Source organism: Heteronotia binoei, chromosome 12, assembly GCF_032191835.1.
Source record: "Heteronotia binoei isolate CCM8104 ecotype False Entrance Well chromosome 12, APGP_CSIRO_Hbin_v1, whole genome shotgun sequence".
Classification (NCBI taxonomy): Eukaryota; Metazoa; Chordata; class Lepidosauria; order Squamata; family Gekkonidae; genus Heteronotia; species Heteronotia binoei.
In genome coordinates this window covers 72933267-72959971 of record NC_083234.1, presented here as the reverse complement: position 1 = coordinate 72959971, position 26705 = coordinate 72933267, and the positions used below count along the sequence as shown (strand labels likewise).

The following is a 26705-nucleotide window of genomic DNA, read 5'->3' as shown; positions in this document are numbered from 1 at the left end:
CTCAAAATCCCTTTGTTCTGAAAATGGCAGCCCTTTTACAAGCAACCCGCTTGCCATATCAAGTCCGGGCTTTCTAGACCCACCTCCCTCTTCCTCCTTTCCTTGAAGGCACCAGGAAGAAGCTGCCACCAGACCCAAACGCAGCCTGTTAGCCCTGTCTTGTAATCCCCCAGGGCCCCACCTAGCCTCTGAGCTCTGCAGAGCAGAACAGCCCTCAAAACGAAGAGATTTACAGTGTGCCATTTTTGACGGAAAACTGACAGCAGCTCTGTGAGTGAGAAGCTGTACTGGCCGCAGAGATGCACCCCTGAAGGGTGAAAAAAAACCCTCCACTTTGGGGGATCTGTTTGTCTCACAAGAGGAAAAAGCCGCTTCCCAGTCACTAATCCTGACAGGACTTTGTCTAAACCGCGGGTTCCCAACCTTTCTGAGCCTGCAGGCACCTTTGGAATTCTGACATAGTGCGACGGGCACAGCCGCAAAACGGCTGCCACAAAATGGTTGCTGCGGGAGGCGGAGCCAGCCACAAAATGGCTGCCGCAGCTCACCTTCAACCAGACAGTGAAAATTCTTGCACTGAGGTGGCAGCTGCTGCCAAAGCAATGTCTTCAGAGATTCCTGCATGGCCAAATGAATCTCCAACAGGCAACTGGAAATCTTGTCAGCAAAAACCCTACCTGGCTCCACCCACTTTCTAAAAACATTTCACGGGCATCAGAAAACTATGTTGGTGGGTGCCATGGAACCCACAGGCATGGGGAGCCCCTGGTCTATGTTAAGCACACACCAAACGCAGAGCAAACGCAGGATGCCGGAGTTTGTTTATAAGGAAGAGCGGAAGACAAGTTGCTAGATCTCAGCGAAAAGCTCTCACCTTCCTTCTTTTCTCAAAGTTGATCAAGCCCCCCTGAAAGAGAAAAAACAGGCAGTTACAAACCGCCTGACATCCCGGTAACTGGCAGGTATCCAACACATGGGGGGTCTTCATAAAATTTTAAAATCAGCGTGTTTGTTTCCCTTCCCACAGCTGAGAAAGCAGCACTTGGAGACTGAACAAACGCACGTTGAAAGAGATTTCTTTTTCAGAGAATGAAGAAGACTGAGATTCAAGTGAGATGAGAGTAAGCGAAGCAATCGTGTAGAATGAATGGGGAGCACCTAAAGGGAAAGATCCAGGTGGGTAGCTGTCTTGGTCTCAGGCCTCAGATTCAGCAGGAGCTCACAGCAGCACAGCTCCTGAACCTTTCGGAGGGTTCCCCCTCTTCCTCCCCACCTACCTTGTCCATTGAATAGTAGGTGCAGCTGCATAACAATCCCTGGATTAGGAGAGCGGGCAGCCAGCCAGCCACCAGGGGCTTTGCCACGCCCCTAGCAGCCCTCATTAACCCCTGGAGAAGCCCACGCCACCCGTTCTCCATTTCTTATGTGATTCTGGGTGGTGGGTGGCTTGCTGGCCTTTGGACTGCAGTGGGGAGCAACCATGGAGAGCCCCAGGCGAGTGAGGCCTGCTTGGGCTGGCTGGATCTCTAGCCAGCCCCAGCAGGCCTCGCTCGCCCAGGGCTCTCCTTTCTTGCATCAGGTTGCTTTTTGGCTGGGGGGAGCATATGCTAATGAGTTATGCTAATGAGCTCCGCCACAAAACGACCCCGGCTGGTCTGAAGCAACAGAATGAAGTCTGAGTCCACTGACATCTTCAAGTCCAACCAAGTTCAATTCTGGGTACAAGCTTTTGTCTGCAGAATTAAACTTTGCTGGTCTTAAAGGTGCCCCCGGACTTCAACTTTGACCTAAAAGGAAAGAGAGTTTTCGTATTTCAAATACTGTGGGCAGCCCGAGGTCTTACCGTTTAAGTTTAGCGAGCTGCCACCTCTCTGACCCCCAACCCTAGGCCCATGGAAGTGACGGCCTCTATGGGGCTCCTGCAAAGACAAGCTTTCAAAAAGTACAAGCAGGACTGGCCCTGTACCAGTTGTGTCCGAATTCTCCGTCACAAAAAGACAGGTGAGCTCAAGCACCGCTGGGAGGGAGGGAGGGGGAGACCCCCAGACTTGGCTCACCTGGCTGCCAGGTGACCTGACACCATAGGAACTTAAGAACAGATCCGTGGTCCATTTAGTCCAGCATCCTGTCTCACACAGAGACCAGCTAGTTCTTCTGGATGGCCAACAACAGGGCATAGATGCCAAGGCCTTCCCCTAATGTTGCCTCCTGGCTCTGGGATTCAGAGACTTAGTGCCTCTAAATGTGGAGGGTAAACAGGGCTGGAATTCTAGCAGGAGCTCCTTTGCATATTAGGCCACGCACCCCTGATGTAGCCAATCCTCCAAGAGCTTACAAGGCTCTTTTTTGTAAGCTCTTGGAGGATTGGCTACATCAGGGGTGCGTGGCCTAATATGCAAAGGAGCTCCTGCTAGAATTCCACCCCTGAGGATAAGAACACATGAAGAGCCCTGCTGGATCAGACCAGTGGTCCATCTAGTCCAGCATCCTGTCTCACACAGTGGCCAGCCAGTTCCTCTGGAGGAACAGGGCACAGAGGCCGAGACCTTCCTGGATGTTGCCTCCAGGCACTGGTATTCAGAGGTTAACTGCCTCTGAACAGGGAAGCTCCCTTTAGTCACCATGGCTGAGAGCCACTGACAGACCTCTCCTCCATTAATCTGTCTAATCCCCTTTTAATCCCATCACGATGTCCTCTGGCAGCAAATCCCACATTTTAATCACCTGCTGCATAAAGAAGTTTATATTTAAAACAAACAGCTCAGACCCAGAGCAGCCCTCCATGAATCATGAAGACGCCAAAGGGCAAACCCAGCCACCCTGTTTTGAGTGCTTTGCCAGGCTCAGAACTTGGAAAGCGGAGTCCAGGATCTTTCTCGTGAGTCCTGGTTTGCCGCTCTTGGAGATACCGAGTTGCAGGGGTCGTTTCGTAGAAAAAGAGGTGCTGGAGCTCATTAGCACAACTCATTTGCATGTGCCACTCACCCGGCATCCCCGGAAGGTGCAATAAATTAGATCAGTTTGGCATCTGCCTTAAAATGCTTCTTTACTGTCATCATAAAACCTTCCTCCCACCATACTTTTTTTAAATTACTTTTTAAATTACTTAATTAAATTATTTTAAATTGGCCACAGTGGCATGATAAAGATTTCTATCTCTCTGCTTTATACGTTTGGGTTATTTTCCTATTTTTTGTGGGGGGAAATATTAGAAAGTTTGTCAAATCTTTTTTTGTAAAGGTAGTCCCCTGTGCAAGCACCAGTCGTTTCCGACTCTGGGGTGATGTCGTATCACGAGGTTTTCACGGCAGACTTTTTAACAGGGTGGTTTGTCATTGCCTTCCCCAGTCATCTACACTTTCCCCCCAGCAAGCTGGGGACTCATTTTACCGACCTCGGAAGGATGGAAGGCTGAGTCAACCTTGAGCCGGCTACCTGAACCCAGCTTCTGCCGGGATCGAACTCAGGTAGTTAGCAGAAAGCTTGGACTGCAGTACGGCAGCTATACCACTCTGTGCCACGGGGCTGGATTCTGTAAAATGCCGTTGGTTCTGCAAAAGCCACCGTTAAATTCCCATGTGGGCAACAGACTGGGCAGAAGAAGATATTGGATTTATATCCCGCCCTCCACTCCAAAGAGTCTCAGAGCGGCTCACAATCTCCTTTCCCATCCTCCCCCACAACAGACACCCTGTGAGGTGGGTGGGGCTGAGAGGGCTCTCACAGCAGCTGCCCTTTCAAGGAGAACCTCTGCTAGAGCTATGGCTGACCCAAGGCCATGCCAGCAGGTGCAAGTGGAGGAGTGGGGAATCAAACCCGGTTCTCCCAGATAAGAGTCCGCACACTTCACCACTACACCAAACTGGCTGACACAGGTGAATTTTAAAAATCCAGTGGGGGGTAAGTGGGTGGGAGAGGGTTAGCGGTACCTACATCCAAGTAGTCCTTCATGGCTGTGTCCAGCATCACTAGGTCAGTGAGGAAGGTGCCCAGGTATGGGATGGTGCCTTGCATTACCCCCTGTAAAGGGAGAATGAGAGTTATGATCATAGAGAGGAACCGGTGTGGCCGGAGAGGCCCCAACATGGCCAGAGGGGGGAGAAGCCAAAGCACAATGCTCCGCATGCAGAAGTCCCATGTTTGACCTCTGAACTCCCCAGCAGAAAGGTCCTCTGGGCAGCAGGACTAGGAAGGAAAGTCTGCCTAAGACCTCAGTGAGCCAAGGAATTCCAAGATAGGCAGATGGTAAAAACATAAGAGAAGCCATGTTGGATCAGGCCAATGGCCCATCCAGCCCAACATTCTGTGTCACACAGCGGCCAAAAAAACCAGGTGCCATCAGGAGGTCCACCAGTGGGGCCAGGACACCAAAACCCCTCACACTGTTGGCCCCCTCAAGCACCAAGAATACAGAGCATCTCTGCCCCACACAGAGAGTTCCATCTATAAGAACATAAGAGAAGCCATGCTGGATCAGGCCAATGGCCCATCCAGTCCAACACTCTGTGTCACATAAGAACATAAGAGAAGCCATGTTGGATCAGGCCAATGGCCCATCCAGTCCAACACTCTGTGTCACACAGTGGCCAAAAAACCCAGGTGCCATCAGGAGGTCCATCAGTGGGGCCAGGACATGAAACCCCTCCCACTGTGACCCCCCCAAGCACCAAGAATACAGAGCATCACTTGCCCCAAACAGAGAGTCCCATCTATCCCTTGCGGCTGATAGCCACTCAGCGACCTCTGCTCCATATGCTTATCCAATCCCCTCTTGAAGCTGGCTATGCTTGTAGCCGCCACCTCCTCCTGCGGCAGTGAGTTCCAAAAGACAGAACATGTCCAAAAAGACAGAACATGCCAAGATGGCAGCAGGGAAGCGTGGCTCAGCCGCTTTGCATGAAGAGGGTTCCACAGCCAACGCCTGGCGCCAAGCTCACCACAAAGGACTTTAGGATGCAGGGCAGACCACGCCCCTCCGTAGCTCGGCAGGGAAGAGCATCGTGGGCCTGATGGACCCTCCACGCCTGCCTTGGAACAAGGACCCCTCCCAGGGACTCACCATCTCTCGCTGCTGCTGCTGCCGCTTCTGAGCCCTCTTGGGATTGATCTCCAGCGTGGCGAACTTCGAGGTCCCCTCCTAAATAGCCACCGGAGAAAACAAAAGGTCAGGAGAAAGGCAAGGCAAGCTGAGGCACGCTCTCGCTGGGGCTGTTGCTAAAAAGGGCACGAAGCCCCCAGGCTGCTGCTGCTGCTTCTGATTCGTGGGGCAAATTGGAAGGCGGTCGTGCGGACTCTCGTTAGATCCAGCGGAGAACACTGGAAGGTGAAGATGGGTAGCCGCGTTGGTCTGTACCAGGGGTGGCCAAACTGTGGCTCAGGAGCCGCATGTGTCTCTTACACACATATTGTGCGGCTCTTGAAGCCCCCACCACATTTGTCTCTTTAAATCACTTCTTCAAACCAAGCCAGACGGCAGCTTGGAGAGTGCATCTGAAGTTAAAGTTGCCTTCTTTCCACCTCTCCCTCCCTCCTCCCCCATCTATTTGCCTTCCCCTTCCTTCCTCCCTTCCTTCTTTCCAGAGGTGGTTTGCCATCGTCTGCCTCTCTGCAGCAGCCCTAGATTTCTGGGGTGATCTCCCAATCCAAATACTAACCCAGGCTGACCTTGCTCGACTTCCAAAGATCTGACAAGATCGGGCTAGCCCGGGCCAAGCACTGGCAGAGTGGCCGTGAGTGAAGCATCCATATTTAGCTCCTGAGGGGCCCGGCTAAGAGAGAACCGCAGGGACAAGGAGGCCTTTCACGGGCCACGTTCATGACGTGGGTTTCAAAGCAAACGACTGAGTCAGGAGGGAGTCTGGGAACTCCACCGCTGGGCTGTCAGCTGCTCCCTCTGCGGAGCAGAGATAAGGGCAGGGAATCCCTCTGCCGAAAGACAGGCAGGCCAGGTCTCCCAGGGCGTTCCCCTCCGCTGTTTATCTCTTGCTCCCGCAGGGGATTGCTGGGCCTCGGAGCCGCCCAGGCCTTTGAAAGAAAGCAGACAGAGCAGCTGTCGGCACTCAGCCTCAGCCTGCTTGGCCCGAGAGCCCGAAAGGGGCAAAGAAGCCAGGCCTTGACTCTGCAGCACATTCTTTGGCTCCGGGGTGGGGGTGAGAGAAAACGAGAAAGAGAGAGAGGCAGTGGCACTTTCACACCCGCTGAACGATGCACTTTCGAGCCTTTTCCAATGCACTTTGCAACTGGATTTTATCATTTTTTTTCAACAAAGGGATTTTATTACATCACAGCGCAACACAAACGACACAACGAGCACTTATAACATACAGTCTTCAAATAAAATTATGCAGTAAATAATTATCACACAGGAGTTGTGGATTTGTGCCCAAAAATGGCAAAATCTGCTCGCGAGCGATCGCTGAAGTGCCCTGGAAGTCAGTCAAAAGTGCTTTATTCAGCATGGGGGTGGGGGGGGGAAGCGTGCGCAGGTCTTGGCTGTCGCCAACAAGCACAATTTGACATTCCAAAGTGCCAGTCTGTGTCAGGTGCTGCACCATCTCCCTCAATAACGACCTCTACAGTGAAATCAGAGTGTGTTTATTAAATGAAGATGTTACAGGTCTGAGACTTTGTCTTGGTGAGACTGGGCCACTCAGGCTGAGGATTACAATTCTACTCTGGGGTCCAGACCGTGACCTATTTGCAGGGGCTTTTTTGTAGCAGGAACTCCTCTGCATGTTAGGCCACATGCCCTTGATGCAGCCAATCGGAGCAGGAACTCCTCTGCATATTAGGTCACATGCCCCTGATTCAGCCAATCGGAGCAGGAACTCCTCTGCATGTTAGGTCACATGCCCCTGACGCAGCCAATCGGAGCAGGAACTCCTCTGCATATTAGGTCACATGCCCCTTATGCAGCCAATCGGAGCAGGAACTCCTCTGCATGTTAGGTCACATGCCCCTGATGCAGCCAATCCTCCTGGAGCTTACAGTAGGCCCTGTACGAAGAGTCCTGTAAGCTCTTGGAGGATTGGCTACATCAGGGGGGTGCAGCCTAATATGCAAAGGAGTTCCTGCTACAAAATGAGCCCTGCCTGTTTGAAGCACTAGGCGCCTTTTTCTCAACCCCTGAAACATCCCCCTCGACTCCCCTGCATTGTTGTCATAACCAGCTTAAGCAAGTTGCCTCGAAAATGAAAGTCTCCAAGCCGGGGCCCTTCAAGCTCAAAGCCGTACCAGGCACTTAGGGCAAGAAAGTTACTTGTGAAGCGTTACAGACAGAATGCTGTCGATAAGCCAGCGAACAGGTGAAACATAGCGATTTCCCACGACAGCAGTTCCCACTACAGCATTTGTCTGGGCCCCAAAATGGAAGCGCTTGCGGCAAGAAGCGTTCTTGACAGCATGGTGCAGCGGTTAAGAGTGGAATTGGAGAAGCCCAGGTCCGAATGCCCAGTAGTGCCATGGAAGCTTGCCAGGTGACCTTGGGCCAGTCACAAGCTCTCAGCCTAGTCTACCTCACAGGGCTGTTTTGAGGATGAAGTGGAGGAGAGAAGGATGTCGTAAGCTACTTGGGCCCCACTGAGAAGAAAAGAATAAATCAGGGGTGTCAAACTCATTTGTTATGAGGGCTGGATCTGACCTAAATGAGACCTTGTCGGGCTGGGCCATGTGTGTCTCTACTTAAGATCAGGTAGCAGAGATATTAACTTTATAAAGGACAGAGATAAACACAATTAACATTTTTTAAAAAAACAACCTTAAAACATGCTTAAAACATTAGCACTGGTTGGTCTTAAAGGTGCTTTCTTTGTAGTTCTCCCATGGGATCCAGGGAACTGGGCAAAGGAAGTTCTGGCTCTTTCCTTCCCTCCCCTGGGGATCAAGAGGGGGAAGAGCCTCAGCCAACAGAAGAAAGAGAGGTTTATTAGGGTTTGTAGAATCTTTTGGGCTCAAGTGCCGTGTTCTACTGGAGAAAGTTTTCCTTCCAGACGTTTTGTTCTCAGCTGCGGAGAACATCCTCAGTGGCGAGGATGAGTCGCCACTGAGGATGTTCTCTGCAGCTGAGAATGAAACATCTGGAAGGAAAACTTTCTCCAGTAGAACACGGCACTTGAGCCCGAAAGATTCTACAAACCCTAATGTTACCACCTGTGAAAACCTGAAATCTTTGATAAAGAGAGGTTTGCTGTGAGATTGAGAGAGCCTGACAAAACAACCTCCTCCCCTTTGACAGAGCCTCAGCCAATGGAGCCTCACGTAGGGAAGAGAAATTCTTCAGAATCCAGCATTCCTTGAGATAGAAACCAGGAGGGTGCAGGAGTTTACACAGTGGTGCGGAGGAGACGGACCCACCCACAGGCTGAAGTCCGTGCACTGCTTAGAAACCTGCAATTGACAGAGCCTCAGCCAATGGAGAAAATAGAGGCTTTGCTCTGTAGCTCCTGTGCGACTGAGCAAGCTGTTACGCAGAAGGAAGCCAGAGAGAGGAAGAAGGAAGCAGATGACAGCCAGTTGCTCGGGGGCCTGATAGGAGCCCTCCGGGGGCCTGATTCGGCCCCCAGGCCACATGTTTAACACCCCTGGTATAAATGATATAAACAGGGCAGCTGGACCTGTTGAATCCCACCTGCCACCCCCAAGGGAGCGGGAGAGGCCGGTTCTTGACCTGATGGGAACCAAGAGCTGACCTGGGCTGCTGACGGCCTCCTACCTTGATGAGGAGCTCCCGGCTCAAGGAGTGGTTGTTCTCGTCCGAGAAGATTTCCGACAATTCGTGGAAAGTGCGGAAGCTCTCCCTGTAAAGGATGGAAGGCCGAGTGTAAAAATGCAGCGTTTTCTAGCGGTGAAAGACATCTTAAATGTTATTTAACGACATCTTTAACATTCTTGCAGGGGCTGCAAAACCCATTCTGCTTTGGGAAGGCAGTCCAGTATTAACCTTTGCGAAGACGAGCCAGTATTACTCTCCCGAGACCGTAGATGGTAGGTGATGGGGCGCCCCCCCCCCCAATGCAAAGGGGGGTTTTGAACTGGAGACTTGGGGGGATAACTCCTCCCTATCCCCCCTCCCCTCCCCCCAAACTAACCGCGACACCTCGTCCCACGTTTTCTTCAGCCTGTGCACCGCATTGCACTGCAGGGCAGACAGAATGGCACGTAGGGAAGAGAAATTCTTCAGAATCCGGCATTCCTGGAGATAGAAACCAGAAGGGTGCAGGAGTTAACACAGCGGTGTGGAGGAGATGGGCCCACCCAGAGGCTGAAGTCCGCTTAGAAACTAGCTCTCTGACAGCCTGTATGTCCAACTCACCCCCCCTCCCAAGTAATCAGAGTGGAAAGAGGGAAGGCTAGACAGGACTGGGTGCGTCTAGGACGGGGTGGCCAAACTGTGGCTCAGGAGTCACATGTGGCTCTTCCACACACATTGTGGCTTTCAAAGACCCCACTGCCCTGCTGTCTGGCAGCTTGGCGAATACATTTAAAGTTAAAGTTGCTTTCTTTCCACCTCCACGTCCCTCCCTCCATTTATTTTCCTTCCTTCCTTCCTTCCTTCCTTCCTTCCTTCCTTCCTTCCTTCCTTCTCTCAAACATGTGATGTTCCTGTCTTGTGGCTCTCAAATATCTGACATTTATTCTATGTGGCTCTTATGCTAAGCGAGTTTGGTCACCCCTGATCTAGGAGCTATTTAGGATGGGGGGGCTGTCTTCAAAGCCCATTGCTTTGATTTTGGCTTCACTAGAGAAAGACAGTACAGCGGCTCTTGGGGGAGATGGAGCAGAGGCACTCTCTGTTGAACATCCCCCTCAGCATTTACCAAGCCCAGCAAAAAAAACCCTCCCTGCAAGCTTTAAAAAAATGACTGCTGAAAGCCTTTCAGAGTCAACGGTCTGCGGCTCAGACCCCACTCCTGGCAGAGAAGGAGAAGGAAGAGGAGGAGGAGGAGGAGAAGGAGGAGGAGGAAAAGAAGAAGAAGGAGAAGGTGGAGAAGAAAGAGGAGGAGGAGGAGGAGAAGGTGGAGCAGGAGAAGAAGGAGGAGGAGAAGGAGGAGGAGGAGAAGAAGGAGGAGGAGGAGGAGGTGGAGAAGAAAGAGGAGGAGGAGGAGGAGAAGGTGGAGCAGGAGAAGAAGGAGGAGGAGGAGAAGGAGAAGAAGGTGGAGGAGGAGAAGGAGGAGGAGGAGAAGGTGGAGCAGGAGAAGAAGGAGGAGGAGGAGAAGGTGGAGGAGGAGAAGAAGGAGGAGGAGAAGAAGGAGAAGGAGAAGAAGGTGGAGGAGGAGAAGAAGGAGAAAATATTGGATTTATATCCCGCCTTCCAGTCTGAATCTCAGAGCAGCTCACAATCTCCTTTACCTTCCACCGCCACAACAAACACCCTGCGAGGTGGGTGGGGCTGAGAGAGCTCTCACAGCAGCTGGCCTTTCAAGAACAACCTCTGCCAGAGCTACGGCTGACCCAAGGCCATTCCAGCAGGTGCAAGTGGAGGAGTGGGGAATCAAACCCGGTTCTCCCAGATAAGAGTCCGCACACTTCACCACTACACCCAACTGGCTCTCCCAAGAGGCTTCCGGAGCCCAGCATACCCGAGCCACTTCGATCCAGCGCTCCACCACTTTGGATCTCTGCTGCGGCTTCAGCGTCCGGTCCCCGAGGCAGGTGGCAATGACGCAGTTGGTGACGCTGTTGAATTGCGAGACGGTGGCCCGGATGGTGGGGGCCAGGTGCTCTTTGCCCTTCTTGTCCCGCTGGGACCAAATGCAGCCCAGGCAGTGGGAAGGCATCACCTTCTTGAAGAGCTCCTGGGACGGAGGGACACAGAGGGAAGGAAGGACTCAGAGCGGGCGGCAGCAAAGGGCTCCCCCTGCCCACCAGCAAGCAAGAAGGACTGGCCAGGGCACCCCCAGAGTCCAATACTCACGGCATCCATTAACGTGAACTGTTCGGCCACCATCTCTGGAGAGAAGGAGAGGAAGTCTGGCTGGCTTTCCGCCAGCCCGTTCTCTTCCTCCAACCGCAGAGGGCAGCTGGGGTGCTCCACGGCTGGAAGGGATGGAGGAGGAGGAAGAAGAAAATATTGAAAAAGATATTGGATTTATATCCCGCCCTATACTCTGAATCTCAGAGTCTCAGAGTGGCTCACAATCTCCTTTACCTTCCTCCCCCACAACAGTCACCCTGCGAGGTGGGTGGGGCTGAGAGAGCTCTCACAGCAGCTGCCCTTTCAAGGACAGAGTCTCAGAGTGGCTCACAATCTCTTTTACCTTCCTCCCCCCACAACAGACACCCTGCGAGGTGGGTGGGGCTGAGAGAGCTGTCCCAGCAGCTGCCCTTTCAAGGACAGAGTCTCAGAGTGGCTCACAATCTCCTTTACCTTCCTCCCCCACAACAGACACCCTGTGAGGTGGGTGTGGCTGGAGAGGGCTCTCACAGCAGCTGCCCTTTCAAAGGACAGAGTCTCAGAGCGGCCTGCAATCTCCTTTACCTTCCTCCCCCACAACAGACACCCTGCGAGGTGGGTGGGGCTGAGAGAGCTGTCCCAGCAGCTGCCCTTTCAAGGACAGAGTCTCAGAGTGGCTCACAATCTCCTTTACCTTCCTCCCCCACAACAGACACCCTGCGAGGTGGGTGGGGCTGAGAGAGCTGTCCCAGCAGCTGCCCTTTCAAGGACAGAGCCTCAGAGTGGCTCACAATCTCCTTTACCTTCCTCCCCCACAACAGACACCCTATGAGGTGGGTGTTGTTGGAGAGGGCTCTCACAGCAGCTGCCCTTTCAAAGGACAGAGTCTCAGAGCGGCCTGCAATCTCCTTTACCTTCCTCCCCTCACAACAGACACCCTGCAAGGTGGGTGGGGCTGAAAGAGCTCTCACAGCAGCTGCCCTTTCAAGGACAACGCCTACGAGAGCTATGGCTGACCCAAGGCCATTCCAACAGCTTCAAGTGGAGGAGTGAGGAATCAAACCCCGTTCTCCCAGATAAGAGTCCGCACACTTAACCACTACACCAAACTGGCTCTCTTAGGAAGCTTCAGTAGCTGAGCAGAGCAGTCCCTGCTGTAGACTCAACCATCTACACACTGCTTGCTGAACATGGTTGGGGCGTGTGTGTGAGGGGGGGAAGTAGCCACACGGGGAACCCATTGGAAGGAATGCCGTCCCCCTGGGCCACTAGGGGGCAGAACGCTCCTCGGCACTGCTCACCTTCTGCCTCTGGCTCCAGGGAGCGCTCCTGCTGCTGGAACTGGGCGAAGAGGATGCGCGCCCGCCTCTCCAGGTCCGACCCGGGAATGTTGTGACGCACGTAGATGATGAGCTGCTTGAGGCAAGTGAAGTCCGGCGGCTTGCGGAAGTCTTCTGAGTACTGATCCAGCCAAGCCCCCAGGATGGAAGAGATGGTGCTGAGGAGGGGAGCAGAGGGCTGGGTCAGTGAGCTGCCTCGGCAGCGTACACAGGGCAGTGCCAGACGCTTCTGCGGGGCTTTTTTTTTTTTTTTTTTGTAGAAACGGCCCAGCAGGAACTCGCTTGCGTATCAGGCCACACCCCTTGAGATCATCATTGTTTTGCACAGGACTTTCTTGTAGAAAAAGCCCATCAGGAACTCGTTTGCATATTAGGCCACACCCACTGGCGCCAAGCCAGCCGGGACTGCGTTCCTGCTGCAAAAAAGCCCCGTGCTTCTGAAACATCCACCTGTCTCAGATGCAGATTAGATCGGAGGTGCACAACAGGAAATTAACTTGTGACGTTATGCTGCTAAACTTTTCACTCTAGTTCCAGGGTAGCCGAACTTGCTTAATAACTAAGAGCCACACAGAATATATGACAGATGTTTGAGAGCTGCAAGACGAGGAAGGAAGGAAGGAAGGAAGGAAGGAAGGAAGGAAGGAAGGAAGGAAGGAAGGAAGGAAGGAAGGAAGGAAGGAAGGAAGGAAGGAGGGAGGGAGGGAGGGAGGGAGGGAGGGAAGGAAGGAAAGAAGGAAGGAAGGAAGGAAGGAAGGAAGGAAGGAAGGAAGGAAGGAAGGAAGGAAGGAAGGAAGGAAGGAAGGAAGGAAGGAAGGAAGGAAGGAAGGAAGGAAGGAAGGAAGGTAGGTCGGTCAATGGGGAGGGGAGAGGGAGGGAGAAGCAGAAAGAAAGCAACTTTAAATGTCAACAGGGCATTGGAGGTTTTGAGAGCCACACAATATGTTTGAAAGTGCCACATGTGGCTCCCGAGTTACAGTTTGGTCACCCCTGCTCTAGTTATACAAAGAAGGGGCATCGAGTAAATGTTCCCCTGTGGGAAATAAGCTGGAGATACAGAGTTGTAATATCAAAGTGACCACTAGATGGAGCAAAGCATGTGCAGAAAAGAAAATAAAGCCATACAGGCACACAAGCAATGCAGAGAAGCCCAGTGATTTATCGCAGCCAGCAGAGGTGATATCTGAGAGGATCTGTGGTCTATGAAGCTGTTGTCTCTTGACAATATCTAACCTCTGGGATGAGTCACTAAGAACTCTATGAGATGCTTGACACCAAGCAGAAGATTAAGCTGCTAAAAGCTTAAGGAAGGGGCCAAAGATAAGGTCAGGAGTCGGACACTCACTTCTTCAGTTCCAGCCTCTCATCCACAGCATGCCTGGGGTGGTCTCCATTAGCCTGGAGGTAGAGCTTCCCATACCTATGGGGCAGAAACAGGAAGTTAGTGTTGTTTTCCACATGCCCTGAAGATGCTATAAGAGAGCCAGTTTGGTGTAGTCTAAGTGCATGGACTCTTATCTGGGAGAGCTGGGTTTGATTCCCCCCTCCTCCACTTGCAGCTGCTGGAATGGCCTTGGGTCAGCCATAGCTCTGGCAGAGGTTGTCCTTGAAAGGGCAGCTGCTGTGAGAGCCCTCTCAGCCCCACCCACCTCACAGGGGGTCTGTTGTGGGGGAGGAAGATAAAGGAGATTGTGAGCCGCTCTGAGTGGAAGGCGGGATATAAATTCAACGTCTTCGTCGTCTTTTTCTATTTATATCTTGCCCTTTGTCCAAGGGATATGGGAGTTATCTTACTTCACTTGGGAGGTAGGGTTAGGCTGAGAGTGTAAGTGGCCCAAGGACACACAGTGAGCTGCCTTTCAGAGTAAGAAGTGGAACTCAGATCTCCCCAACTCTACACCTGGAACTCTTGCCCAATATTTCTCTCTCTCTCTCTCACACACACACACACACACACACAGAGTGTAAGTGGCCCAAGGACACACAGTGAGCTGCCTTTCAGAGTAAGAAGTGGAACTCAGATCTCCCCAACTCTACACCTGGAACTCTTGCCCAATATTTCTCTCTCTCTCTCTCTCTCTCTCACACACACACACACACACACACACACACACAGAGTGTAAGTGGCCCAAGGACACACAGTGAGCTGCCTTTCAGAGTAAGAAGTGGAACTCAGATCTCCCCAACTCTACACCTGGAACTCTTGCCCAATATTTCTCTCTCTCTCTCACACACACACACACACACACACACACACACACACACACACACACACACACACAGAGACCTCCAAAAATCTAGGTATATTTTACACTTACACCCTAAAAGTTTATTTTTAAGCATGACTTGCACTGAGATTAACTATAGTAAATAGATTCAGGTGGGCAGCCATGTTGGTCTTTATTTCAGTGAATTTATTTTTAAATAGTATACTGCAAAAAGGAAAGGCAAGCACCAGTTGTTTCCGACTGGAGTGACGTTGCTTTCACAACATTTTCACAGCAGACTTTTCACGGGGTGGTTTGCCATTGCCTTCCCCAGTCATCTATACCTCCCCCCAGCAAGCTGGGTACTCATTTTCCCAACCTCGGAAGGATGGAAGGCTGAGTCAACCTCGAGCCGGCTACCTGAAAACCCAGCTTCTGCCGGGGATCGAACTCAGGTCGTGAGCAGAGCTTAGGACTGCAGTACTGCAGCTTTAACACTCTGCGCCACGGGGCTCTTATAGTATATTGGAAACATGACTGTAATAGAATGCAATGAATACCCCACCTCAAAGAAAAGGATGCTGTTGATTACCTCCACAGTCGGGAGGAGACGACTGGGGCGTGGAGGCAAAGTCTTGGTTGATCTTAACATTCCCACAATTAAGGAGGACACTTTTACACCATCAGCCTCCCACTTTTGACATATTTACTGCGTTGCCCCCCCCAACTGAATCCAAGCGGATGGTGAGCCTGTAAACTTAACTTATTATTCCTGTTTAGTTTTTGCATCTATTAAAACATCATCACTGTGTTGTGTGCTGATTTGCTGCTCACCCTTTAATTATAACATTGCACTGCTGTCTTCCATTTCAGTGTATCCGAGGAAGTGGGCCTGCACATGAAAGCTCGTGCCTTGAACGAAACTTTCTCCGTCTTAAAGGTGATCCTGGACTCAGAACTTTGCTTAACTGCTGTAAAGTCGCCTCCATGCTTGAGAGGAGATGGACAGCCAGGGTCTCAGTTAATTTCTCCCAGCATTCTACAGTTACATTCTACAATTAATCTCCAATTCTGACACTATTTACTTCCTTCACTGTTTTTGTCCCAGAACTGAACCCAAACGGTTACCATGTAAACTAGGCTTGTTATTCCTGTTTGATCCTTGAATCCGTTAAACATCTCCATTATGGTGTATGCTAATTTACAGCTCATGCTCTCCCTGCATGTTTAGACTGGCCATTTCTCACTTTTGTTCCTGCCTGTGTTGATTCTCACTGGGCTTTCCTGGCAGCTACCTGCCCCCCCTTCTATATGTAATGGTTGAGGAAATTCTGTTTCACTGTACCTGAAGAAGTGTGCTTCACAGGTGGAAACTTATACCCAAAATTAAACTTGTTGGTCTGAAAGGTGCCACCAGAGTCAAACTTTGCTCTGCTACTTCAAACCAACATGGCTACAATACTTTCTCTACGACGTGGAGTCTCGTGAGCACAAACAAAAACGTGTGTGCCAGAGGCTAAAAAACTGTGAGCTAGCTCACACTAACTCAGTTGAGAGGGGACACTGGCTGCCACCTGAATCTGACTGACCCACTGATATTTTGTGTTTGCCACTGATCCGATCAAGAGACCAGTCCAGAGCAGGGACTCATGCAGAGCTGCGGCGAACAACCTCCTTTCCAGCCAGATACTTCTTATTCTTTGCATCGGAAAGCTTTTTGCATAGCACGCTGGGGGGGGGGGGCAGGAGTCACTACTCTAGCCACTGCCCCAAACTGCTGTTCTCCAACCTTCCCTTGACACGCTTTCTTGTTCAGCAAACGGGCTTCATCTCTCCCGTAGCAGTCAGGGCACAGAAGATGTGGGCCTTGGCCACCAGAACCGCCCCCGCCCCCCAGGGGAGGGGAAAAAAGTAAACCAAGGAATACCAACCTGTTCAGGAGAAGATCCAGCACCTGCTTGGTAGTGGCAAAGGCCCGGTAGGTGCACAGGAAGATGGTGACGTATGTGGAGTCATTGCCCTTGAAGGCTGAGACCAGGTACTCCACCAGCTTCTCCAGGGTGCCTGCCTTTATCGTCCTCACCTTGCAGGTCTCATAGAGGTTTAAGGCTGACTCGTTCTCATACTGAAGAGAGAAGAAGAGGCGGGGGCACAGCAACGGGTGAATACGTTTGCAGGAACAGGAATCCTGAATGATTACAAGAAAAAAAAACCCTGCAACCTTTAGAACAGGGATGTCAAAGATGTGGCCTGGGGGCCGAATCAGGTCCCCGGAGGGCTCCTATCAGCCCCCTGAACAACTGGCTGTCATTTGCTTCCTTCTGCCTCTCTCTAGCTTCCTTCTGCATAACAGCTTGCTTTGCGAGGCTTGCTCAATCGCACAGGAGCTACAGAGCAAAACCTCTATTTTCTCCATTGGCTGAGGCTCCTCCCTTGGGGAGACGGGAGGAGGAACAGCTTGCTATGCCAGGCTCTCTCAATCACATAGCACAGCTATTGAGCAAAGCCTCTCTTCCTTCTGTTGGCTGAGGCTCCTCCCCCTCCTGGTCCCCTACGGAAGGAAGGAAAGAGCCACAGTTTCCTTTGCCCAGTTCCCTGGATCCCATGGGAGAGCTATGAAGAAAGAACCCTTTAAGACCAATGGGTGCTAATGGTTTAAGGTTTGGGGGGGTTTTGTGCCTGTGTCCTTTTTTGTATCTTTAATTGTGTCTGTCTGTGTCCTTTATAAAGTTTATGTCTCTGCTACCTAATCCTAAATATGTACACACATGGCCCAGTCCGACATGGCTTGGTCCAGCCCGACAAGGTCTCATTTATGTCAAATTCGGCCCTCATAACAAATGAATTTGACACCCCTGCTTTAGCAGCTAATCACATCTATGGCAGGGGTGGCCAATGGTAGCTCTCCAGCTGTTTTTTGCCTACAACTCCCATCAGCCCCAGCCAGCATGGCCAATGGCTGAGGCTGATGGGCCACCCCTGCTCTATGACGAAGAGGTTGGATTCATACCCCACCCTTCACTCGTAGTCAGAGTGGTTTACAATCTCCTTCCCTTCCTCTCCCCACAACAGACACCCGGTGAGGTAGGTGGGGCTGAAAGAGTTCTTTCGAGAACTGCTCTTGAGAAAACAGCTCTGAAAGATCTGTGACTGACCCGAGGTCACCCAGTTGCCTGCAGGTGGAGGAGCGAGGAATCAAATCCAGTTCTCCAGATTAGAATCAGAGAATCCTGGAGTTGGAAGGGATCCCCCAGGGTCATCTAGTCCAACCCCCTGCACAAGGCAGGAAATTCACAAACACCTCCCCCTAAATTCACAGGATCTTCACTGCTGTCAGAGGGAAATCTAGCCTCTGTTTAAAAACCTCCAAGGAAGGAGAGCCTACCACCTCCCGAGGAAGCCTATTCCACTGAGGAAGTGCTCTAACTGTCAGGAAGTTCTTCCTAATGTTGAGCCGGAAACTCTTTTGATTTAATTTCAACCCCTTGGTTCTGGTCCTACCTTCTGGGGCCGCAGAAAACAATCCCACCCCATCCTCTAGATGACAGCCCTTCAAGTACTTGAAGATGGTGGATCATATCCCACTACTAGAATCCCACTACTCTTAACCACTACACCAGGGGTGGCCAACGGTAGCTCTCCAGATGTTTTTTGCCTACAGCTCCCATCAGCCCCAGCCAGCATGGCCAATTGATGAGGCAGATGGGAGTTGTAGGCAAAAAACATCTGGAGAGCTACCGGCCACCCCTGCACTACACCAAAACCGGCTCTCTACGTATTGCGTTTAAATTCAGCTTCTGTCCAGCAACTGCTTTTGCAATTTGGAAGGTGCAAGGATTCTACAAGTTTCTGGTCCATGTGGCTGTGAAATTGAACAGGCAACACCTGGAGTGCCTACGGGGGAGGGGCTGAGATTCAGTGGCAGAGAATTTCCTTGGCATACAGAGGGTTCCAGGTTCAATCCCCGGCATCTCCAGTTAGTAGCCGGGGATACAAAAGACCTCTGGCTGCCGGTCTGGGCAATATTGCCTTCGATGGACCAAAGGCAGCTTCATGAGTTCATATGGTGTAATCTCAAAGGCTAGACAGAATAAGAAAGGGAGGGAGTTTTGCCACTCTGAACATCTCCCTTCCCCCTCCAGGCCTGGCAAAAGCAAAACAATATACACAAAAGCAGAGAAAATCAGCAGTTTATACCAGGGGTGGAATTCTAGCAGGAGCTCTTTTGCATATTAGGCCACACCCCCTGATGTAGCCAATCCTCTGAGAGCTTACAAAAAAGAGCCTTGTAAGCTCTCGGAGGATTGGCTACATCAGGGGTGTGTGGCCTAATATGCAAAGGAACTCCTGCTAGAATTCCACCCCCGGCTTATGCAGGTATGGAATTTGGCTGTTCTGCCTTCAGGCATTTTTGCATTATGATGTGTGTGTATCTGCACCTGGAGGTCATGGCGACCTCTGGTGACTGCCCCCTAGTGGGGGCCTGGAGGATATTCAGGGAGGTGGTTGAATAGAGCCTGCCCCTGCCTCCCGACTGCTGGGATTCCAAGGTCTCTCATCCAAGTACTTGCCAGAGTCGATCCTGCTTAGCTTCTGAGCTCGGGCTTGCCTGGCCTATCCAGGTCAGAGGAACTTGATGATGGTATTGGATTTATATCCCGCCCTCCACTCCAAATCTCAGAGTCTCAGAGCGGCTCACAATCTCCTTTGTCTTCCTCCCCCACAACAGACACCCCGTGAGATGGGTGGGGCTGAGAGAGCTCTCATAGCAGCTGCCCTTTCAAGGACAACTCCTGCGAGAGCTATGGCTGACCCAAGGCCATTCCAGCAGCTGCAAGGGGAGGAGTGGGAAATCAAACCCAGTTCTCCCAGATAAGAGTCTGCACACTTAACCACCCCACCAAACTGGCTCTTGACTGTTCTTGGTGCAGGATTTTGATTCCTTCCTCCTATTTGTAAGACAGCCGTTTACAACGAGATAGCGAACATAATGGAGGCCTGGCAGTTCTGATCAGGTGATGACAGTGATATTGGATTTATATCCCACCCTATACTCTGAATCTCAGAGTCTCAGAGCGGTCACAATCTCCTTTACCTCCCCCCCACCAAGCAGACACCCTGTGAGGTAGATGGGGCTGAGAGAGCTCTCCCAGAAGCTGCCCTTTCAAGGACAACTCCTGCGAGAGCTATCGCTGACTCAAGGCCATTCCAGCAGGAATCAAACCCGGTTCTCCAGGTAAGAGTCCATGCACTTAGCCACTACACCCTAGGTGGCGGGTGATGTTAAAGGGCCTCTGCCCGAGACCCTGGAGAGCTGCTGCCAGCCAGTGGAGACAAAACCGACCTTGAGAGAGAGGCAGCTTTTTTCGTCTGCTCTCGCACTCCTTCCCCCCCACCCCCCCGCAACGTTTCAACATTTATTTTCTATACAATAACATTACAGTTCTGTGACTGTACGTTTAACCACAGCAGCGACAAAACCCCAATCTGTCCAGGACACCGGGGAGTGGGGAGGGCCAAAAGAATGGCGCAGAAGGCGGAGAGGAGGTTGGAGAGCACTCCCCGAGGCGCTCACCGATGCTCCGGCCTCCCTGTCTTCTCAGCACGCCAGCCGGAAAATAAAGAGCAACAATAATAGACAAATTCCTTTGCCGCGTTCCAGCCTCCCCTGCCCAGCAAGTTATTTTGGAGGGGGTGGGGGGTTGGTGCGTCAGCTGTGCCTGGGCAGAAGCCAAGTGACACGGAAAGGCAAGTGTGCTTGTGGGAGCCTATGGAGAGCTTGGGGGGGGGGGGGCGACTGGCCTCTGAAGCCACATTAACCCCTTGCTCCCCAGAATGAAAGGTGCAAGTATACTCTGCCCCTCCCTCCACATCCCGTAACTAGAGATGTGAAGACCCGGAAAAAAACCAGGAAAATTTGAAAAAAAAAACAGGTTTTTTTCTGTTTTTTTTTTCCTGAAGCCTTTTTTGTTTTTTTTTCCCGAAAAATTGGAAAAACCGAAAAAAAAAGAAAGAAAAGAAATTGATTATGGAACCAAGCAGGCAGCCGTGTTGATCTGAAGCAGTTGAACAAAGCGGGAGTCAAGTTCTAAATAAAAATTGGTTGGTCTTAAAGGTGCAACTTGACTCCTGCTTTGATTATGGAACGTTTTATTTCAACACGATTAATAAAATATTTTAAGACAAGGTGTTCGAATATTTTCCAAATCATTTCCATATATATATATATATATATATATATATATATATATATATATATATATATATATATGGTATCAAATTGTTCTAATTTCTGTGCACTGAGGACAAGCAAGTCCTAGGTCATGCCCATTCACTGAAACTTAGTTCTATACTCCCTTCTATACATTTCCTCCCTCTTCAATTCTTTTTATGAGAATGAGTTTTTTATCTTTATTTAATACTGTGGAAAGGAAATATGAATAATTGTTATTTCTGGATTTTTAAAAATTGTTTTGTGGAGGTTTTTTTTGTCTGTTCCACATAAACGAATAAACAGTTCAGGAGATTATTGCTCCATTTGTTACAGTGACAAATAAATATTATTTAAAAAGTAAATTCTGTTTGTAATAATTGTTTGGATACTCTATATTTTTAATATGCTAGTTGGGACAAATTCCTGCCAAGTAAAATTGTCCATAGCGACATTTTATGTTCCTAAAGTGACAGAATGACTTTCAAGCTGGAAAAGAAAAAAGATGTGCTAATGTAGCATTTGTTTTTAAATTTTCCCGAAAATTCCCATTTCCCGCCGAAACCCCCTCCCCCCCGGAAAAAACCTGAGTTTTTTCCAAGTTTCAAAATCTCCGGAAATTTTACATCTCTATCTGTAACAGGTGGTGTAGATCTGAGACATCTGGATTTGAATCTCCATTCTGCTGCGGAAGTGTTTGGGTGACTTTGGGCCTGTCACTCGCTCTCAGTGCCGGCATGGTATAGTGGTAAAGAGCAGTGGACTCTAAACTGGAGAACCGGGTTTCACTCCCCTTGCCTCCCCAATGAAGAAGGTTTTTATACCTGCTTTTCACAACCCAAAGGAGTCTCAGAACGGCTCACACTTGCCTTCCCTTCCTTTCCCCATAACCAGGGGTGGCCAACGGTAGCTCTCCAGATTTTTTCCCCCCTACAACTCCCATCAGCCCCAGCCAGCATGGCCAATGGCTGGGGCTGATGTGAGTTGTAGGCAAAAAACATCTGGAGAGCTACCGTTGACCACCCCTGCCCACAACAGATGCCCTGTGATGTAGGTGGGGCTGAGAGAGCTCTGAGAGAACTGTGGCTGACCCAGGGACACCCAGTTGGCTTTGCACAGAGGAGTGGGGAATCAAACCCACTTTTCCAGATTAGAGTCCGTCGCTCTTAACCACTATACTGGCTCTCTGCCTGCAGGGGGACACCTTGGACCAATCACAGTTCTCTCTGAGGTTTTTTTGGAACAGGAACTCCTTTGCCTATCAGGCCACACACCCCTGATGTAGCCAATCCTCCTGGAGCTTTCGGTAGGCCCTGCGCTAAGAGCCCTGTAAGCTCTTGGAGGATTGGCTACACCAGGGGGGGTGTGGCCTGATAGGCAAAGGAGCTCCTGCTACAAAAAAAGCCCTGCCCAGAAGTCCCTCACAAGGTGTCTGTTGGGGGGAGGGAAAGGGAAGGTGATCGTAAACCATTTTGAGACTTCACAGGGTAGAAAAAAGAGGGGTATAAAAAACCCCAGCTCTTCGTCTTCAACCTAGCCTACCTCACAGGGTTGTTGTGAGGGTAAACCAGATGGGGGGAGGACAATCTAAGCTGCTTTGGGTCCCCGTTGTGGAGAAAGGTGAGGCATAAACAAAGTGCAACAAATATACAGACACACACCTGAACCAGATAACCTGAGAAAAGCCAGTGTACTTAAGTGGTTAGGAAACCACTCTGTGGAAACCAGAAACCACCAGCTGGAATCTGGCCTCTGTTCTAGATTCTTCCAGTGGCCACAAACAGGTCACCCCAAGCCTTATCCTGGCAGGAAGAACTCTGGCCTACTTTACAGGATTGTTGTAAAGGTAACCAACCAGAAAACGCTAGATAGCTCCCTTGTACAATGAAAACAATGTACTTAATATCACCAACACATAAAAAAATACACAGAACACTAGTAATAGTGGGGAGAAAAGTGTGAGATAAATAAATGTAGACGCAACTTAGAGCCATATTCCACTCTCCCTATGCGTTGGTGATATTAAGTACATTGTTTTCACTGTACAAGGGAGATATCTGGTGTTTTCTGGTTGCTTAGTCTTTCTCCCTGCCCCTGTTTTTTCATTGTAAAGATAACCAACACGACACCAGTGAAGCTTTCAGTTCCTTCAAAAACGACGTATAAATGCTTCAGTTCTTCTACCAAATCTCAATAGCGGTTCATGCCTTTGTCTTCTACCTTGTGCCGTTTCCCCAAAGGGAGCTTTAAAAACTGGGTTGATGAAGTGCATTCGGCTGAAAGGCACACTCTGGCTGTCTTAGAAACACCAAGCCCTCCGTTCTGCGGCCAGGGAGAGGCTTTCCTAAGGGCGAAGAGGCGGCAGCAGCCACCAATCTCTGGGGCTTAACGCCTCCTGCCACCGAACCCAGCAGACTGAAAATCTCATCTTGTATTTTATTTCTGGGGGAGGGCAAAGAACGGGGGTCCCCCAATGTGGTGCCTGAGATGCCACAGTGACCACTGGCACCTTGCCTGGTGCCTGCCAAGTAGTTTTAGCGAGGCTTTTTTTGTAACAGGAACTCCTTTGCATATTAGGCTGCACCCCCCTGCTGTAGCCAATCCTCCTGGAGCTTACAAAAAAGAGCCTTGTAAGCTCTTGGAGGATTGGCTACATCAGGTGGGTGTGGCCTAATACGCACAGGAGCTCCTGCTAGAATTCCATCCCTGCTGAGAGGTAGGATTGCCACATCCAGGGCTTTTTTGTAGCAGGAACTCCTTTGCATATTAGGTCGCACACCCTGCTGTAGCCAGTCCTCCAAGAGCTTACTGGGCTCTTTGTACAGGGCCTACTGCAAGTTCCAGAAGGACTGGCTACATCAGGGGTGTGGCCTAATATGCAAAGGAGCTTCTGTTACAAAAAAAAGTCCCGGTTTTTAGAAAGAGGCTAGGGCCACGTGGGGCTTTTGCCCAGCAGGGCTTCTGAGCGGCTACCCGAGATCAGATTGGCTGCGTAGATTTTTTAAAAGTTGCTTCAGCGACGGCAGCCCCCACAGCACAAGGATCTTCGCTGCACTGCCTGCGTGTACTTTTAACAGCATCCTGTTAAGTACAACTTCTGCCTGAAATGCTGAAGAATTACTACTAGAGCGATGCGCAATGTCGCTTTCTCACATCGCATGGCTGCAGGGCTTTTGGGGGGGGAGCAGGAACTCCTTTGCATATTAGGCCACACCCCTCTTATGTAGCCAATCGTCCAGGAGCTTACAGGACTCTTCTTACAGGGCCTACTGTAAGCTCCTGGAGGATTGGCTACATCGGGGGTGTGGCCTAATATGCAAAGGAGTTCCTGCTACCAAAAAAGAAAAGAAAAGAAAAGACCTGTGTGGCTGGCTCTGTCTCCTGTGGCAGCCATTTTCTAGCAGCCTCCACTTCCTCCAGCAGTCGTTTTTGTGGTGGGGCCTGTCCCCGCGGACTTAGAAAGGTTTGGAACCCCTGCCGTAGAGGCTGGTTCCCATTGCGTGGGCAGTGGCAACAGGGACCATGAGGGCTACAGGCATCCCAAGGGAGGTGGGGCACAGAGGCCCTGCGCTGCTCAAGTCCCTTCTCCACAACCAGTGGAAATAAACACAAGTAGACAGATAAACGGCAAGATGTGCTTTGCTCAGATCCTTTGCTCAGACAGAGAGCCAGTTTGGTGCAGTGGTGAAGTGTGCGGACTCTTATCCGGGCAAACCGGGTTTGATTCCCCACTCCTCCACTTGTTCCTGCTGGAATGGCCTTGGGTCAGCCATAGCTCTCGCAGGAGTTGTCCTTGAAAGGGCAGCTTCTGGGAGAGCTCTCTCAGCCCCACCCACCTCTCAGGGTGTCTGTTGTGGGGGAAGGAGATAAAGGAGATTATGAACCACTCTGAGACCCTGATTCAGAGAGAAGGGCTGGAGATAAATCTGCAGTCTTCTTCCCATCACCAGCTAAACGACCGTCACTAACTGAGAGCCAGTTTGGTATAGTGGTTAAGTGCCTGGACTCTTATCTGAGAGAACCGGGTTTGATTCCCCACTCCTCCACTCGCAGCTGCTGGAATGGCCTCGGGTCAGCCATAGCGCTCGCAGGGGTTGTCCTTGAAAGGGCAGCTACTGTGAGAGTCCTCTCAGCCCCCCCCCCCCACTTCACAGAGCGTCTGTTGTGGGGGGGAGAAGATACAGGAGATTGTAAGCCGCTCTGAGTCTCTGATTCAGAGAGAAGGGTGGGGTATAAATCTGCAGTCGTCATTGTCTCTAGGTGGGACCCAGAATTACAATTGACTTCCATACTACAGCGATCAGTTCCCCTGGAGAAAATGACCACTTTGGAGGGTGGACTCTATGGCAGCTCTGTTATTCAGTACTCTTGAAGCTTAAACAATGGCTTCATGTTGCACCCAAACGATGGATGGATGGATCTTTGTTTCTGGATTCAGAAGTATCACTTATGGGGACAAAGGCAAATGACATCTTGGGGTGTATCAAGAGAGGCATAACATCCAAATCGCAAAATGTTATAGTCCCACTTAGAGTCAGTTTGGTGTAGTGGTTAAGCATGCGGATTCTTATCTGGGAGAACCGAGTTCGATTCCCCACTCCTCCACTTGCACCTTCTGGAATGGCCTTGGGTCAGTCAGAGCTCTGGCAGAGGTTGTCCTTGAAAGGGCAGTTGGTGCGAGAGCCCTCTCCAGCCCTACCCACCTCACAGGGTGTCTGTTGTGGGGGAGGAAGATAAAGGAGATTGTGAGCCGCTCTGAGATTTGGAGTGGAAAGCAGGATATAAATCCAATATCTTCCTCTTTACTCAGGCTGCACCAACTCAGTGTTTTTTTTGGCTGGCTTTTTATCCTTTTTCCAGCACCACCGGCATTGGTGCCAGGAGGAAGAGCTGGCATCCAGTGCGATGCAGTGGACAGAGTAGCAGGCAGGGTGACCTGAGTTCAAATCCCTGCCTCTACCACAGAAGCTCGCTGGGTGAACCTTGGACCCATCCCAAACTCTTGGCCTAGCCTACATCACAGAATTTTTGTTGTTGTGAGAAAATGGAAGGAGGAAGAAGGAAGCTCTAAGCCACATTGAGTCTCATTTGAGGAGAAAAGCGTGAGATAAACAAATGCAAATGCAACACAAAGAGCCACATTCCAGAGGTGTCCCTCTCCCTACCATGTGACCTGAAGTGGCATGCAACTTTTGAGCGGCTTAACAGTTTTCAGGACCACGGTGACCTCACTAGCCAACACTGCAAACTAGCAGGTGGAAGATCCTGGCAAACTGTTCAGCCGCTTGAAGACCAGATAAAAAGTTCTGATGGGATGGATACGGGCCACAATCTGCCCATCTCTGGATTAGACTGTGTACAACTTTCAGACAGCCCATAGCCAACCCAGCTCCCCCGTGAAAAATCTATTCAGTCTCCCCACAAGTACTAACGTCAAATAGATCCAACACTAATCCCCCGCCCCCTTAAGCGTTCACATTGGCACATTTCAAGCATTCGAGGCATCCAATGTGATCTCACTAACAGCAGCCTCGCAAAGTAGGCCACGGTCATCGTCCTCATATTGAAAGCAAATGAAGGCGGCTGAGGGAGGGCGCCTCACCTGAAAAGTCAGGGACTGAAGTGAGGATTTTAACAGCCTGACCAGTTCTCACTTACCCCCAGCCATCGCTGGCCCTTGTTGGCTGTGTGGTGGAGCTGGACTTTCTTGAGAGAAATGCTATAGATTACGCCATCTTCTATCTCTTCTCCGATCTCCTGGGTGGAGCTCTGGAATGGAGACAAGAGAAAAAAGGGGGGGGGGAAATAAATAAGTGTGTCCTTTTCTGTCAGCTTCACTGCTTCCCTTCAAAGGAACGGCAAACTCCGACCTATTAGGGGCATCAGCATTTGCCAGTCACCGATATCTGATCCCTGAAGTACCAAGAACAAAAACTGTGTGGTGGTCAGGAATTCAAGACTGTCACAATTTATGGTTGCCTACCCCATTGGGAAATTCCTGGAGATTTGGGGGCAACTTGTGGAGATCAGAGCTTGGAGAGTATAATGCCACAGAG

General features: G+C 50.7%; 1 protein-coding gene across 1 annotated transcript in view; it reads right to left on the bottom strand.

Moving 5' to 3' along the window:
- The window catches only part of RALGDS (ral guanine nucleotide dissociation stimulator), a 114731-nt gene that overhangs the window by 16868 nt on the left and 71158 nt on the right, over window positions 1-26705 (bottom strand). The window contains exons 2-12 of the mRNA XM_060251657.1: window positions 26308-26418; window positions 16370-16563; window positions 13577-13651; window positions 12193-12389; window positions 10913-11034; window positions 10578-10793; window positions 9087-9190; window positions 8711-8795; window positions 5060-5137; window positions 3934-4020; window positions 875-907 (exon numbers count right to left, since the gene is read on the bottom strand). Of these exons, the coding sequence (XP_060107640.1) occupies window positions 875-907; window positions 3934-4020; window positions 5060-5137; window positions 8711-8795; window positions 9087-9190; window positions 10578-10793; window positions 10913-11034; window positions 12193-12389; window positions 13577-13651; window positions 16370-16563; window positions 26308-26418 (1302 nt within the window). The remainder of the gene's footprint in view (window positions 1-874; window positions 908-3933; window positions 4021-5059; window positions 5138-8710; window positions 8796-9086; window positions 9191-10577; window positions 10794-10912; window positions 11035-12192; window positions 12390-13576; window positions 13652-16369; window positions 16564-26307; window positions 26419-26705) is intronic.